At 39.7% G+C, this 14,786-nt stretch overlaps 2 protein-coding genes across 4 annotated transcripts in view; one reads left to right on the top strand and one right to left on the bottom strand.

Annotated features, from left to right (window-relative positions):
* Positions 1-11,239, bottom strand: part of mia2 (MIA SH3 domain ER export factor 2) — a 24,612-nt gene extending 13,373 nt beyond the window's left edge. Inside the window, exons 1-8 of one of the 2 annotated variants that reach the window (XM_015028021.1) lie at positions 11,029-11,239; positions 10,763-10,896; positions 9,839-9,925; positions 5,752-9,712; positions 5,451-5,627; positions 5,180-5,280; positions 1,196-1,327; positions 709-730 (exon numbers count right to left, since the gene is read on the bottom strand). In XM_015028021.1, coding sequence (XP_014883507.1) covers positions 709-730; positions 1,196-1,327; positions 5,180-5,280; positions 5,451-5,627; positions 5,752-9,712; positions 9,839-9,925; positions 10,763-10,896; positions 11,029-11,128 — 4,714 coding nt within the window. In that variant the 5' untranslated portion in view covers positions 11,129-11,239. The remainder of the gene's footprint in view (positions 1-708; positions 731-1,195; positions 1,328-5,179; positions 5,281-5,450; positions 5,628-5,751; positions 9,713-9,838; positions 9,926-10,762; positions 10,897-11,028) is intronic. The other variant, XM_015028020.1, reaches the window with a different exon arrangement.
* Positions 11,240-11,994: 755 nt separating this feature from the next.
* On the top strand, positions 11,995-14,492 carry gemin2 (gem (nuclear organelle) associated protein 2). 2 transcript variants are annotated; one of them, XM_015028017.1, is made up of 10 exons: positions 11,996-12,247; positions 12,381-12,465; positions 12,783-12,872; positions 13,005-13,064; positions 13,168-13,287; positions 13,457-13,501; positions 13,579-13,647; positions 13,805-13,915; positions 14,019-14,077; positions 14,190-14,492. In XM_015028017.1, exons 1-10 carry the CDS (start codon positions 12,126-12,128, stop codon positions 14,227-14,229), a joined length of 801 nt encoding a protein of 266 aa, XP_014883503.1. In that variant the 5' UTR covers positions 11,996-12,125; the 3' UTR covers positions 14,230-14,492. The 2 variants fall into 2 exon arrangements, with proteins under 2 accessions (XP_014883505.1, XP_014883503.1); XM_015028019.1 differs by lacking the exons at positions 12,783-12,872; positions 13,005-13,064 and having other exon boundaries at positions 11,995-12,247.
* Positions 14,493-14,786: the final 294 nt, after the last annotated feature.

Genomic DNA, 14,786 nt, shown 5'->3' with positions numbered 1-14,786 from the left:
TCCCCCAAGCGCTGTGGAAATTTGCCCCCCCCCCCCTCTTTCTTTTTTTAAAAAAAAAAAATGGAAAAAAAAAAAAAAAAAAAAATCTAACTTGTTTTTGCCAGTTTGCCTGTATGATGAAGCAAGATGAGTTTCTTATCATGGCACTTTCGGATTCAGTTTGGCATTTTCAATGTCACAAAGCTGGTTCTGTCACCATGGCAACATATGTGGGGAAACCTAATCTATAGGGTAAATTGCCTCCCACTGAAATGAGTTCCTGGTCAATATGTACGATTTACTGCAGTAACTTTTTAGATGATTTAATGTCAAGAGTAGATTAGACAGATACCTTATTGACCTTAAGTTATTTTTCACAGTACTTTATAATATAAATAAATCCAGAGCAGATAACACGTACAAAGTTCTAATCAACATGTAAACTATTAAAAAAACACTTCTGCTTTAATAATTTGGCCGGATATTAATTTGCAATTAGCCTAGCTTTCTCTCCATTTTATTTGACATCATCGTCAGTGACTCTAGGTTGAGAGACGAAGTCAATAACCAGCTTTATAGCACCAGGAGGCAAGGTGTTTAATGCTAGGCTTAGTTAAATTGAATCCTTCAAGGAAAAAGCTTGTCGATTAAATGCCCTCAATAATACAAGGTCCAGCAGAAAACAGCACTGATGGCTTATTTAGACAGGTATTTGCGGTGAAAACTTACTTTGATACAGTCTGCTCTTTATCTGTGTGGAAATAAGAGCAAAAAAAAAAAAAAAAAAAGACAATGAATAACAGAGTGACTTTATGCTTAATTATTCATATAGTGTGAACATATTATGACAAAGATGTAAATAAAGATGAAAAGATTGTGACCACATTTCGAGTTGCGACAAATGTCAAATGCCTGTTTGGTCATTTATTTTCTCTCCTGGAAGCAATAGCAAACACTTTGTCAAAGCTAGCTAAAGACTACGGAGTTGCACCACTCCATCACACATAGTTTGTGAGACACAGATGTAGCTATTAATATTTCTTTTTGGTTTGGATGCAAAACGCCTGAAGGTCACACTGCAGAAGATAAATATTAGCAGCTACTAATGGTCGACATTTTCCTGTTTGCTGATAGACTGAGTTCGAAATACAACTTTTATGGGCCAATAATTATGCGGCTCACTGGTAAACATCCAAGGCAGTTCAAGTTCACTTACAGATCTGTAACATCTACTGGTGAACAACAGGAATGTCACCAGTCCCACCAGGCCAGTGAAGATTACCGGTTCCCATGGTACACCGTACAGGTCTGGCCCTGGCCTCATGTCGTCAGGCAGTAGTGACACGGCCTAAAAGAAGAGGGAGGTGGGAAAAAAAAGGGTTGATTTTTGAGTCTGCTTCTTTTCATTTAAATGATAGTTCAGACATTTGCTGAATAATATCATTTAAGTGATATTGAAATAATTGCACCTATTCATAGGGTAGCTCCGTTACATTTGACCAGTTTTTTTTGTTGTTTTTTTTCCAGGGATTGCAGGTTTGGACAATTACTCCCTCTGGCTTTGGATGGTGCGCACCGGCAATAATTTTTGATTCTACTTTATCACCTTCAGAAAATTGTATGATGCCAACTCTGGCAACATGGCATTGTTTTTAACGATTAGCATCCCAGAGGCTCAAATAAGACCTCTGGGATGTGATCCCAAATCCCAAAGGAATTGAAAAGGAGGCTAGATGGACATAGAGCAAACAGAGGAGGAGGAAGTTCAGACTTTCTTTTCCACCAATCATAATGGGCAAGGATCATATCTCAAACTCCATCGTCTCTCTCTCTCTGCCTGGCTTTCCAGCCTTATGCCCAGACAGAGATTTAAAAAGGAGTTTAAAGAGGAGTGGCAAAAGCATGCGATGTGGATCAGCAGAACTTACCAAAAAACTGATTTTGTGATCCAGGACATGTTACTATAGAATACCATCTTTACAGCATGCCATAGCAGTCATGAGACAGTCATACTGAAACACTCTTCAGTCAGAGTCTTCTTCAAATTTGTTGCAAGTCTGACTGCTACTGGAGATTCATTCCTCTTCACAGTATCACCGACAACAACGATTCTGAAGACACTTGGATGATGAGGTATGAAAAGATTTAATTTTCCCTTGGGGTAAATAAAATATTTTAAATTAACTGAATTGAGTTTGAGCAGGTTATGCCGTCTCAGGAGCAGAGCTAAATGTAAAGTCATTTATCCTACAGTTAAAACTTGACCCAATCTAGGTCACCAACAGGAAAATCACCAGCCCAACCACGACACCAAATCTACAACAGAATGGCTAAAACAAAAATGATTAGTCTAGAGACCACAATCTGATTTGAAATGCTTCTGTGGGGCCTGATGAGAGCTGTGCATTAAGGATTGTCTGCTCTCCCTAATGAATGCTGTAAAAAGGAAGGGGGCTAAAATCCCCCCATGGCGGTGTAAGAAGAAATGTTATACCGAGTTTGTGTTGAAAAAGGCGGTTCTGTCGAATCCTGAAGTGCACTTTATAATTCACGCATAATGTTACATTTTTGGGTTCATCCTTTCTAATAAACTATCAGTATGAAATTAGATCAATTTAATTACAAATTCACAACCAAAACAATATAGCTGCATTTTAATTGCAGTTTTAAAAAGAGGAACTCTGGGTTACTGTGACAATTTCACTGGATTCCTAAGCAGTTGCAGTCTTATTACCAAACAGCTGTTTCAGTGGGATCATCACAGTTCCGTTTGCCATCACAAAAAAATGCGTCCAACAGAAAAATATAACATAACGTTCATCGTTTCTCAAAAATTAAAACAACCCACAAGACAGTAAAAACTTAACACAGGAGAAATGCTGACTGACTGAACCAGCTAACTATGCTAATGCCTATATAATGGTTTCAAACTGACAGATAAACCATGACAGTCAAAAGCAATGTCGGAACCCACACCTGAGAGCAAAGGTAGTACTACATGTAATAAAGTCCGTTATATTACTTCGACTCTGGCGGCTAAATGGGAAATGCTAACCAGACCTGCCACATATTAACGTACATCTTTCACTTTCTCCACGGCGATGTTGTAGAAGGTTTCTGCTGTCGCCTGGAAGTCAGCCGCTTTGTTGGCCAATTGCTCATCTTCCGGACGTTCCGTCATGTCCAAGTTATTTCATTTGGCTTAATAACTAATAGGAATTTCATTAATACTGATTAGAGAAAGACAGGCTTCCTACAGCCGGGTTAACGGCTATTTCACATCCTATTCACAACACCGATCCTCTAAGAAAGTACCATATTTTTCAGCCATTAGAGACGGAACCCGGAATATTAAATCTTCTCCACCAACTAGAAGTAATGACTTGAGAACAAAATGATAAGGAAATATTTAAGTCGATATATATATAGAAGATATATATGGACAAAATATTCACATTCACTTTTTTTAGGCATGCTATGTTTAAAAGGAGCTTACATGCACCCCTACATTTGTAAATGGTTCGTTCCAAACGTCACCAATTGTAAGATGCCACACAGGCACATCGGAGTCCTTTCAATGTGACACCGTAGGAAACAGGTGTCATCCATAGATTGTTTAAATATCTTTATATTCTATATTTTACATATATTATACAATTCATTATGTCACCACAAGACAAATTTACTTTCCTGAAAATTAAGTAACAAAGGGGATATGTATATCTTAAGAATTATGCAATATACATATTGTGGCAAGCTTTGAATGTAAACAACTGGGTAACGACAGCCCTGTTTAAAGTCAGTCTAACGGCTTGAGCTCTAAATTTCATACTCACCGACCTGGCCTCACTTTTATCCATCTGAATATAAAGAATCTCTTGCCCTGTGACACCATGTAGACCTGAAATCCAAGTTGGCCTCTGGTGTGTATCAAGCCCAAACGTAAAAAGCTATGTCGGCGTCAAGCCAGTCTGACAACTGAGACGAAAGCAAACTTGAATGCCAAAGGGAGAGAGAGATCAACATGCCACAGGTTCAGAGTCTTAAAGAACCAGACGCTGCAAAGTCTACTCATTGCCTGTAGGAACCAAAAGCCGCTCAATGCCTTAAATCAACATGAAGAAAGAAAATGCTTAAAATAGTAAAATACTATACTCTCATCTCAAACATGATCATTTTCACCTTGCATTTATGAATATTTTTAGATTTTTCTGTGTACTCATAAAAAATGATTGTGCCTGTTTAAGGTTGGTATTCAAAAAAGTACCACCTTGCATTTGTTTGAAATTTACTGAAAATGCAATCTCAGTAGGGGGTACACAATGCAGCACTGCTTACTGTAGGCTATGGGATTATCATGATAACAGTTTCTCATCTTAAGATAACAACAACAGGCTCCAACTACAGATGTACTGTGGATCTCTGGAGTTTTGGCTGCTTCTGTGAATTATTCTCTCCTGTCAGTTTTTGATGGAAAATCTACAACATAGGTAGGTTTGCAGATTTTTGTTCTCTTCCCATTTTAGATCTGTGATTGAACTGTGCTCCATTATATTTTTACGGTTTGTTTCTAACCTAAACCACCTTTAACTTTCTCCACAACTTTATCTATGACCTGTCTGGTGTGCTTCTTAGTCTTCAGTAAGCTATTAGTTTTGCCATATTCTCTGGCAAACTCCTGACATCTCTACTGAGCAGCTGCTTTTATGATTAGGTTTTATTACTCAAAGCTGTAAATATTTACTAATCAAGTGACTTCTTCAGGCGATTGGTTGCACTGGTTTTTATTTAGTGGTGTCACAGCAATTGGGAGTGAAAATAACAGGTTTTGATTTGAAAAATATACTTTACCTACTATTTAGTGTGATCTCACAGAAAAAAAACGATATAAAACTCATGGAAGTTTATGGTTGTAGTATGACAAATGGCAAATCTTTACCAAAGTCATAAGTTGTTTAAAAAAAACGGAAAAAAAACAACAGCACGTATATCTGAAGATCTGCTCATCTTTGTAAAAAGTTGCCTCTAATTAAATAACCAATAACTCTAGAGTATCTTATGCTGTTTTTTGTTTTAAAGTGGTTTTATACAAAAAACATATACACTTAAAGAACTATTTCAACATAAATGGCTTATTTTATGTTAAGCAAACAACCCCTACTTCCTTTCTGTGGGCCACGAATGCAGTCTTGGGACTTACCTGCACATGAATCCAAACAAGGATTTCCATCACTGCTTGAGCACAACTTATGGAGTCCTCAGCTACCCGTTGAATCAACTCCAGAGTTTGCTTGATTACCCCTAGAGTTAGAGTCACACTTTTATTTTTTATTTTTTAATGTAATTAATGGGCTATTCAAAGAATATCGTACAATAATGTATTATAGAGTCTGTATGTTTTGCATAAATGAGAGGAAGCAGGTCAACCTCACCTTAATGAAACATCTCTCCAAAATTTGGTTTTCTCGTACCTTTCTGTTTTGATCCTGGCTGAGTGAGATGGAGGGATTCAATATTATCTTTACTTCCTTCAACTCTTCTTTCCTCCTCCTCATAATTCCAGTCTTTATATTTGCCATCATCATCATCTTTATGTAAAGAAGCAGATTGGGAGTTATCTTCCTTTTCTTGGCTTGAACTGTGCTCAACTGCATGTGACAAAGAAACACACAAATACACAGCGATGAGGACAGACCTGAACCAACAGGTTAAATAAAATCAAAAAATTAATAATATGAGCCATGATAGTTTATGCAAGTTAGACAAAAATACCTTGATGATTACTGACATCTGATATTCCTGTGCTGACAGTCTCCTTCACTGTTTTCAATAACGTTTCCAGCTTCTGCAGTGCAATAATTGCACTGGTCCTTTGTTTGTCCTCCTGCAGTGCATCGGTGATGCTCATGCTGGGAGCCACAAGAGTCTCCATGTTGTGTTGCAGAAGTCTTTCTATATCCAACAGTATTGACTGATCGTCCTCTGCAGTTGCGGCCTCTGAACTTGTCAAAACGTAATCTAAAAATTGCAGTTTGTATCGGCCGAAGAGGTCCTCTAAGATAACTGCCTCGTCCGCGTTCAAGTGGCGGAGGAGATTTTTGTAATGTTTGCTGAGGAGTTTTGTTTTGGATGGTTCTTTGGTGACCAAATGAGCGGTGCGGGGGAGCTTTTCAGCAGAAGGAGGATCGGCCTGCGGGTGCTCTGTGGGAAATGCTGCGTGTGTTACTTCAGCATGAAATGAATCTGTGGGGGACACTAGTTCTGGAGTGATGGAGGGGTGAGTCTGTGATGGCTCAGCTTCATTTGTGTTGACATTATGAACAGACTGGGTGGACTCGGACATCTCAGGGGTGGGTGTTTGGGAGAAAAATCCTAAAGTGTTTTTAATAAGACCAAAAGCTCCTCTACTTTCACTGTCTGCTCCCTGAGGTGGATCTGTGGACTCAGTTTGCTCAGCTGTCTGAACTTGACTTTCAGCAGAGTCATGCATTTCTTCTCTGTCTTTGTAAAGTTCATTTTCTGTTTTTGTAGCATAGGTTTTCCTGGTTTCTTCTTCAAAATCATTGTCTTGTCTGTCTTCCTTCCAGTCGTCATCATCATTTACCGTCGTTCTGGTCCGTTCTCCATCCTCAAACCCACCTACGTCAACATTATCATCCTCCACTTCCTTCGTAGGGTGCTCATTTTCTTCCTCAAGCTCTTCTTTGTTCTGTTTCTCCACTTCCTTCTCCTCCTGCTCCTCGTCCTTTTGGATTTCAGTCTGTGTGTTCGTTTCAGAGACCAAAGAAGCCAAGCTGGAATTATCCAGCATGTCAGTCTGCTTGTGTTCTAACTGTCCCTCCCAAACCTGGTTTTCAACTTCCTCGTTTGCATGTTTATTTTGCTCCTCAGATTCCTCTAACCTTTTCAGTGTGCCCTGCTCATCCCCAAGTGACACATTCCCTATTTGCTGGTTTTTTAGCTCCTCTACCTCCTGCTCATCTTTTTTTAACTCCATCTTCATTTCCCCAGAGTCATCTGCTATCTTATTTTCATTTTGCTTCTCCAATTCCTTTAACTGTTCCACTCTGATCTGGTGTCCATGCTCTAGTAACTCCTCTACCTGTTTGTCTTCCTCATTTAGCTTCTTTGCCTCCGTCTCCCTTTCTTCTGTTAACTCCATCTCCTCCTGACTTGAGCTCTCCTCAGAAACGTCTGACATCTCCTCCTCCTGCTCTGTGTCATTTGGCTCCACTGATTCATTTAACCTTTCCACCTGGATTTCCCCATGCTCTACTAACACTGTTGTCCATTTCTCTCCCTCTGTTAACTCCTCCATCTCTTTCTGCCTTTCTTCTGCTAACTCCATCCCCTCTTGATTTGAGCTCTCCAGAAAAACATCTACCTTCTCTTCTCTTTCATTTTCTTCCTCCAATTCTCTTAACTCTTCCACTCTGATCTGATGTCCAGGCTCTGGTAGCTCCTCTATGCTTTTCTCTCCCTCCTCTGCCTCCTCCATCTCTTTTTCCCTTTCTTCTGCTAACTCCATCCCCTCCTGACTTGAGTGCTCCCAAGAAAAGTCTGCCTTCTCCTCTTTTTCATTTTGCTCCTCAGATTCCTTTAACTCTTCCTCTCTGATCTGATGTCCATGCTCTGGTAACTCCTTTACCAGTTTCTCTAGCTCCTCTATCCCCTCCTGCCTTTCCTCTCTTAACTCCATGTCCTTCTCAGAAATATCTCCTATCTCTTCTTCCTTCTCTGTTTCCTGTTTATTTAAGCCCTCCAATTTCATTTTCTGTTCCTCTTGTTTTACTTCCTCGATCTGTTCTTGCACCTCTACCTCTTCCTGTTTATGAATTTCTACCTTTTCCTCTTCTTTTAACCCCTCTTCGGTTTCTCTTTCAGAAACTATTGTTGATTTCATTTGATTTCCATTGAAAACTTCGTTCTCAGAATCTGATGTCTCTTCCTCTGTTTCTTCATTCTGGTCTTTTACAGTTTCTTTGAATCGGTCAACATCACCGTCTCTTGCAATCTGTGGAGACTCTTTAGTCGTGTAAATGTTTGGTTTGGTTTCATTCAAACCCTCCTCTGAGACACTGTCATGCAGACTTTCAGTATTTCCAGAAAGTAACGGTCCATCATTGTTAGAGGTGACTTCCATAGTTTGTGTTTCTTGCTGCAGTCCTACCTCCCCCTGAAGAGAGGAAGAGCCAAGCTGACTCTGACCACTGCTTTCCTCCTGATCACCACTGACTTGAGTCTCCTCAAGCAATTCAGACTGAACTCCTAGTATTTCCTGTTGAGATGGTCCTGTCACCTCATTAAAATGCTCTTCTATATGATTATCCCTGTTAACTGGACTGTTTTCTGACATTAGAGTGGATCCTTCAATTGTATGAACTTGGTTTGTTACTTCCGCGCCTTCCTCCTCCAAACTTCCTGGAGCCTCGATTTGAACGTCATGGTTTTCACTTTCCTCCATGCTACCTTCAAGTTGCTCCATGGAGTTTGAATGTAATTCCTCTAAGCTGTGGTCAGGACCTGAACTGATTTCAGGTTGCTCAGTAAACCCATCATTTTGACTGATTTGTTCATCTCTCCTTTTATGTTCACCGATATTTTCATCGTCTACTTGGGAAGAGTTATGAATTGAATCATCTTTGTTGAAAATCCCTGCATCAATATCTAAATTATTTACATCCTCTGTGTTTGAATGCTCAATATTATCTTCTGCAGCATCACCACGTTCAGCACCGACCGGTAGTGTGTAAGGAACAGTTTCAGCCTTTATTTCTTCAGTAAATGAAGCTTCTGATTGGCTGATATCCACGTTTTCAAATCCAGATGGTTGTTCTAACATTTGATCCCTGTCTGTCTCCCTAATACCACTTTCTTTACTTCCATCAGCTCCAGTGTTACTACCCCCGAAGCCCCAAATGCTCCCAATTCCCATCTCCATCCAGGAACTAGATGGCTTCTCTTCCTGCACTTCCACACCTTCTCCTTCTGAATCCTGACCACTTGAGCCAAACCCCAGCCTGCTTGCCAACCCACTGCCCAGCCAACCCATTGTCCCCATGTCTTCCTTCTCCTCTTCCTGTAATTTGCTGCCTTCCAGGTCCAGAGACATCCTCCTACTCCTAAACGTCTCTGTGGGCTCTTTCTCATCACCTGTTTCTTCATTTTCTTTGTTATCTAAAGCGACAGTTTTTTTCTCCTCACCGAAGCCAAGCCACCCAGTCATCGTTGAGGTAAAGGTATCTTCCCTACCTTTCATGCTATCTTCATCTCTGTTAGGTTTGTCTTCTCCTCCAAAGCCCAGCCAGCCCGTCACAGAAGATGTGAGTGACGCTTCTGATTTAGTCTCCTCCTTCTCATCTTCCCTTGCTTCTTGTTCTGAATCCCCTGACTGCTCCTCTTTAGCAAAACCTAACCATCCTGTCACAGACGAACGCAGCCAGGAGGAGGAGGGAGACCCACCTTGTTGCTCTGGAATTGCTGAAGTCTTGAGTTCGTCTTCGAGAAGTTCAGCTGCATCGATGAGCTCTTTGTTTCCACCTTCATCTTCCCTTTCTTTTACCGTAGATTCAGTGGACGCCACAGTACCTTGAGCATTTGTGTCATGAGAGTGTGGGCTGATCTGGCTGGATTCGGGTTCATGGTCTTGAAAGTTAAGATCATCCTCATCAGTGTCCAGATGAGTCGTGTCAAGAGGATATCCAGACTCATCCATACAGAAGAAATCAGATTCCTGCCAAAAACAAGGATTAAAGTCTCAAGGTGAAGAAAATGTTACAGTTTTAGGCCAGCAGCTATCTCATAATCCTTCAGAGAGAGTATTTTTTTTTGTATGTATCCGATCAGTCACTGATATTACCTGGGTCTCTAGCACTTTCCTCATTGTTGCAAATACTTCCTCCTCTCGTACTGCATCCTTTGGGAAGTAGCCAAATTGTTTGTCAATCTGAAAGAAAGACAAGGTTGGTGCAATCATCTATTTTAAAATAATAAAAAACCCTAAATAAACTAATATTTTCATTTTAAAACAAGTTATATAGTGGGTGCAGAAAACATCTAACAGGGGTCTCCAAATCCAATGTACAAGAGGTACTGTCGTGCAACTTTCCAATGCGTCCCAGCTCCAACAAACCTGAGTCATATGATGGAATCACATCCTCAGCATGTTATGAAGTTCCCTGGAAATTATCCATTCATTTGATTTAGATGCATTACAGTTGCAGGACAGAAGCACTTGAGGACCTCTAATGCAGAAGAAGATTAAATATGGCGTAGTCAAAGTCTAGACTACAATCCAATTGGAGATCTGCAACAGTGCTTGGAAATAGTTGCTCATAGATGGTCTCCATCTATAATTATATTTATACTCATTTTTTGTAAACCATTTGTATCATTTTTTTTATCAGCTTCACCAATTATGCAGTATTTTGTGTTGCTCTATCAGATTAAATCCCAACAAAATATTTTGACGTTTGTGTTTGAAAGAAACTGTGAAACACTTTATAGAGTTTATGTACTTTTGGAAGTCACTGTCACTCTCCACCTTTAAATACTTACAACTACTTAATAAATGAAACCAAAGCGGGAGCCGGGAGACGTCCCACAGATACAAGCATCACAACTGCTCAGGACTCACAAACAAAGCTGCTCTGTATTATAATCAAGACTTATCTCAATAAGTAACAACCTAAGATAAGATGCTGGTCGTATTAGGTAAAAAAGTCTTTGTTATTTTCTGTTACGTTCACCATTATAACTACACAACTGCTGATTCAAAACATACACTGCCTGCCCAGAGGTCTTCTCGTTTCCCCGTCAGTTTGTGGTACACAAAAATTATGTCTCCTCGTCTGAAATTCAGGAATCTGCAATCCTTTCCTTCATGGCTCTTTACAGCCTGAACTCTGCTCATTGGACCTAAAAAAGCAAGCACAAAAGTTAAAGGCGACACATATAATCATAATCACTTTACCAGAAGTTTAGATGTAGAATTAATACTACAAGTATAGTTTGGCCTAGAACTTGTACCACCAAAGTGTTTGGACTTACTTTCACATTCTGGATCCCCACAGATCTTGTAGTCAGACAACAATCCCATATTTAAGTCTGGAAATAGCATAAAAAATATAATCCAAAGACAGACTTCCATATTTGTCAGATTTTAAAAGATTGTATCAAATGAAAATGTCCATTGTAGGGTGGAAATAACTCTCAGGTCAGCTGGCAAGTGGACATTGCCTCTGTGCTGTTGCTGTCACAAAAGCTCAATGGTGAATGAAACAGTTGAGATAAGATATAAGGCCTGCAGAAAGATAATCATTAACAAGGGTTGAGTATTGCGTTAGACATGAACTTTTTTTTGGTCAAAGTTTTTTTTTTTCTTTTTCAGTCTCTAATACAAGACAAAAAATCTCTAAAAACAGTAATCATTTTTTAGAATGCTAATGTCTGTTTTTATTCTGTGGACTTTGAACTTTATGAAGCTCATGGCGCATTTAATTGCTTCTCAGAAGTCAAAATGTTTGAATTCCAAGTCACTGACATTAATGGACTCCGAAGATGAAATTATATAAATTCTGAGAAAAAATTAGTTTTCTTTAAAAAAATCAACCTCAAAATTCAATGAAATAATTGACTGTCAATAAGTCTTTATTAAAGGCAGGAAATTTGATACGACTAAGAGATGAAAATGATAGATTATCTGTGAATAACACAAGTAATGAAAACAGTCTTGGAACTATTATGAATTGTTAAAAAGTATCAGGCTTATACTGTAACTTCAATAAATGTACTTTATTCAAGTTTAATAATTTTCCCTACATTTGTTCTGCCATGTAAAACAAAACAACAATATTTGTTCTATTCATACAGCATTTGTTCTATTTGTAGAGATAAAAAAAAACTTTATGGAACTAAAGCAAACTAAACAATAAATGCAGTAATCACAAAAAAAGAGAAAAAAAAAACTGAATTTCAAGGCGATAGAAAAGCGCATGTTACCACGGTAACACGTCTCGCGCACAATGACGACCTCATCATCTCTCGTCTCAACAAACAAGATGGCGCCTAGTATTCAAAGAAACGATGCGAATTAAACCGTCACTGTTTTGCCCTTAGCTGCTGTTTTGGTCAGTGACTGTTAGAAAATGAAGTCGGACGTGGAGGAGTTAATGCCGAGGCTGTTGCCGGTGGATTGTGGAGAAGGAACCGAGGACGTGGACCTCAGTGGACCACCAAGGAACCCCCAAGAATATCTGCGACAAGTGCAGTAGGTTTAGCTCCGAACCGTTCACATTTAACCCAGTCTACCCTGGCCTTTGTTTACACTTCAGGCCTCTCCCCGCAAACTCAACGCACCTGCTGCTCTCCTTGTTTCACGTGTTTATTCCCCTGTTTTTAAGGCTGGAGGCATCACTATGTCCTGATGTGGTGGTTGCTCAAATCGACCCAAAGAAACTGAAAAAGACGCAAACAGTCAATGCTTCTGTGAGTCCACAGTACTGCTCAGATTTATGCAAGTTAATTATGTTAATAATACATTCTAAGTAGGAAGCATTACCTGTAGCAAAGAAAAGTATGAAGACAAATGTGATTCATCTCTCTTTGCACTGTATTCCACAAGTTTTACCTTACCTTACTTCATATTGATGCACTCCTTTTTTTTGTCTATCAAACAAAATTCCAATGTTAAAGACTATGCTTTTAAACACGATGAAAGATGGAAAAGTTCAAAGGGTAGGAGCACTTCTCTAAAGTATTTTAAGACCTGAAGTAACAGAAGGAACTTGTGTGGTGTGTTGTAGGTAGCAGGGTGCCTTGCTGCTCCTGTAGGCTTCTGCCCCAGCCTCAGTTGGCAGCAACACCAAGTCAGTAACTTTTCAGACGTCAGGCAGGTATGCAGAAACTCTTCATTGCATACCGTTAATAATTCCTAATCATAAATAGCTATCAATACATTTAAATCAGTTATCGTCAAAGATGGAAGTTCACACATAATTCTTCTGTGTTTCACACTGTGTGTTCAGAGCATCTCTAAGAACAGGACACACTGGAATAATCACACTCTAGATGACAATGTACAGATGGTAAGATGTCTTACAACACCTGTAGGCTAAGACATCATCATGTGTTTGAGTTGTTGATCAGCCAGCTTTAAAAGCCTTGAAATATTAGTTTTTTTTTCCACAGCCAAAGTTGACAGATGAAGAGGGCTGGAAGAGGTTTTGTTTAGGAGAGACGACTTACCTGGGTTCTTCATCATCCAGACTAACAGAGGCAGACCAAGAGCCAGCACTGGACTACAGCAAGGTTGTAAAACTTCTACATTATCTTTAAGACTCAGAGTGTTTTAGTAAAATTTAGGTTTGGCAAAAAATATTATTTTGGTTCCACAACAGAAAAAATCATAACCTCAAAACATCAGAAAAAATGCTTCGTTTAATGATGAAGCAAAACATAATTACGTGTTTGCATCCAGGTGGGGTTTCCTCCACTGCTAAGCATCGTCAGCAGATTCAATCAGGTAAGTTCAGCGTTCGTCACAGATTCTGACAGTTTAACTCTTATTTAGTTTCATTTCCAGGCTCTGTGTCTCTGCAGTCCACGGTGCTGATGCTGCTGGACATCCTTATCAGCTGGTTTGAAGAGAGAGAATTTGTTCCACAGCTGGTGAGTTTGGCTGTTTACTCCAACGTTCCTAAGCAGGAAAATAGGGGGCATGTGACATTACACTGCGATATCCAGTTCTGACCAGGCTGACTGGCTAATTTCTTTTCAAAATTATCAAGAATTACAGCCCACCGTCTGCTTCCTAACTCTTAAACAGGGTCGTTGGTTGTACGCTCTTCTGGCCTGCTTGGAGAAGCCGCTGCTGCCTGAAGCCCACTCCTCCATCCGGCAGCTGGCCAGGAGATGTGCCCAGCTCCGTAGCACAATGGTAGGCCTCCTAGCTAGTCAGAGCCTTATTTATCTGTTTTTCTTTTTCCTAATGTGTGTAATTTTGTTGAAATCTTCAACCTCCTCATTGCTTGCTTTAACAGAATAGTCAGGAGGATGAGAACTTGCCTGCTCTCAACCTGCTCATCTGTCTTGTTGCAAGGTGACTTCAAAAAATACCTACTGCAATGAAATGTTTGTGATTTCAAACAGTTTTGCAATGACAAATGGAATCAATTTCATTGTAAAATGAGCTCTTTTCTTTCCATCTGCAGATATTTTGAACAGGTTGATCTTGCAGACCAGCCGGAGTGAACGGGAAGCTGAACTGTAAACTGATATCGGCAGATTGGGACATATTTTGTTCTCAAGGCCGCACATGGAAATGGATGAGCATTTTCACACGACATCCCACCAGAGCATCGACAGGAAAGCCAAGAGCAACCCCAAAAGGGCTCGACTGATTTTTTAATTCAGTCCATTTACACGACCAGATTCTTGCAACTGAAGAGGTCATCCAGTGAAAGATTATGTAAAATATTTTTTTGTGTGCATCAAATAAATGTTTCATAGGAAAATGTCTTGTGTGAACATTATCAGCCAGGATCATTTACAAATTACAAGGTCTGGGAAGCACAGAATCATCTTCAATGCTGCCGCTCTGGTAGGTTCACACCAAGGAAACTCCACTTAGGAGAAAACAGCTTCAAAGCACGACGACACTAAATACAAACGTACACCACACTTTCTGGACTTTTATTTGTAAAAACTCTTGAAACCAATTATCAAATTAACTCCTCTTCAAAAATACACACTGCTTTAAATTTTAGGTTGTATAGTAACAAACTGTGAAAATGTTCAGGGGACAAGAG

This window comes from Poecilia latipinna, unplaced genomic scaffold (assembly GCF_001443285.1).
Source record: "Poecilia latipinna isolate Pla-1442-1.1 unplaced genomic scaffold, P_latipinna-1.0 Scaffold112, whole genome shotgun sequence".
NCBI classification, from domain to species: domain Eukaryota; kingdom Metazoa; phylum Chordata; class Actinopteri; order Cyprinodontiformes; family Poeciliidae; genus Poecilia; species Poecilia latipinna.
The sequence above is the reverse complement of the archived record's forward strand: the minus strand, read 5'-3'. Positions and strand labels throughout refer to the sequence as shown.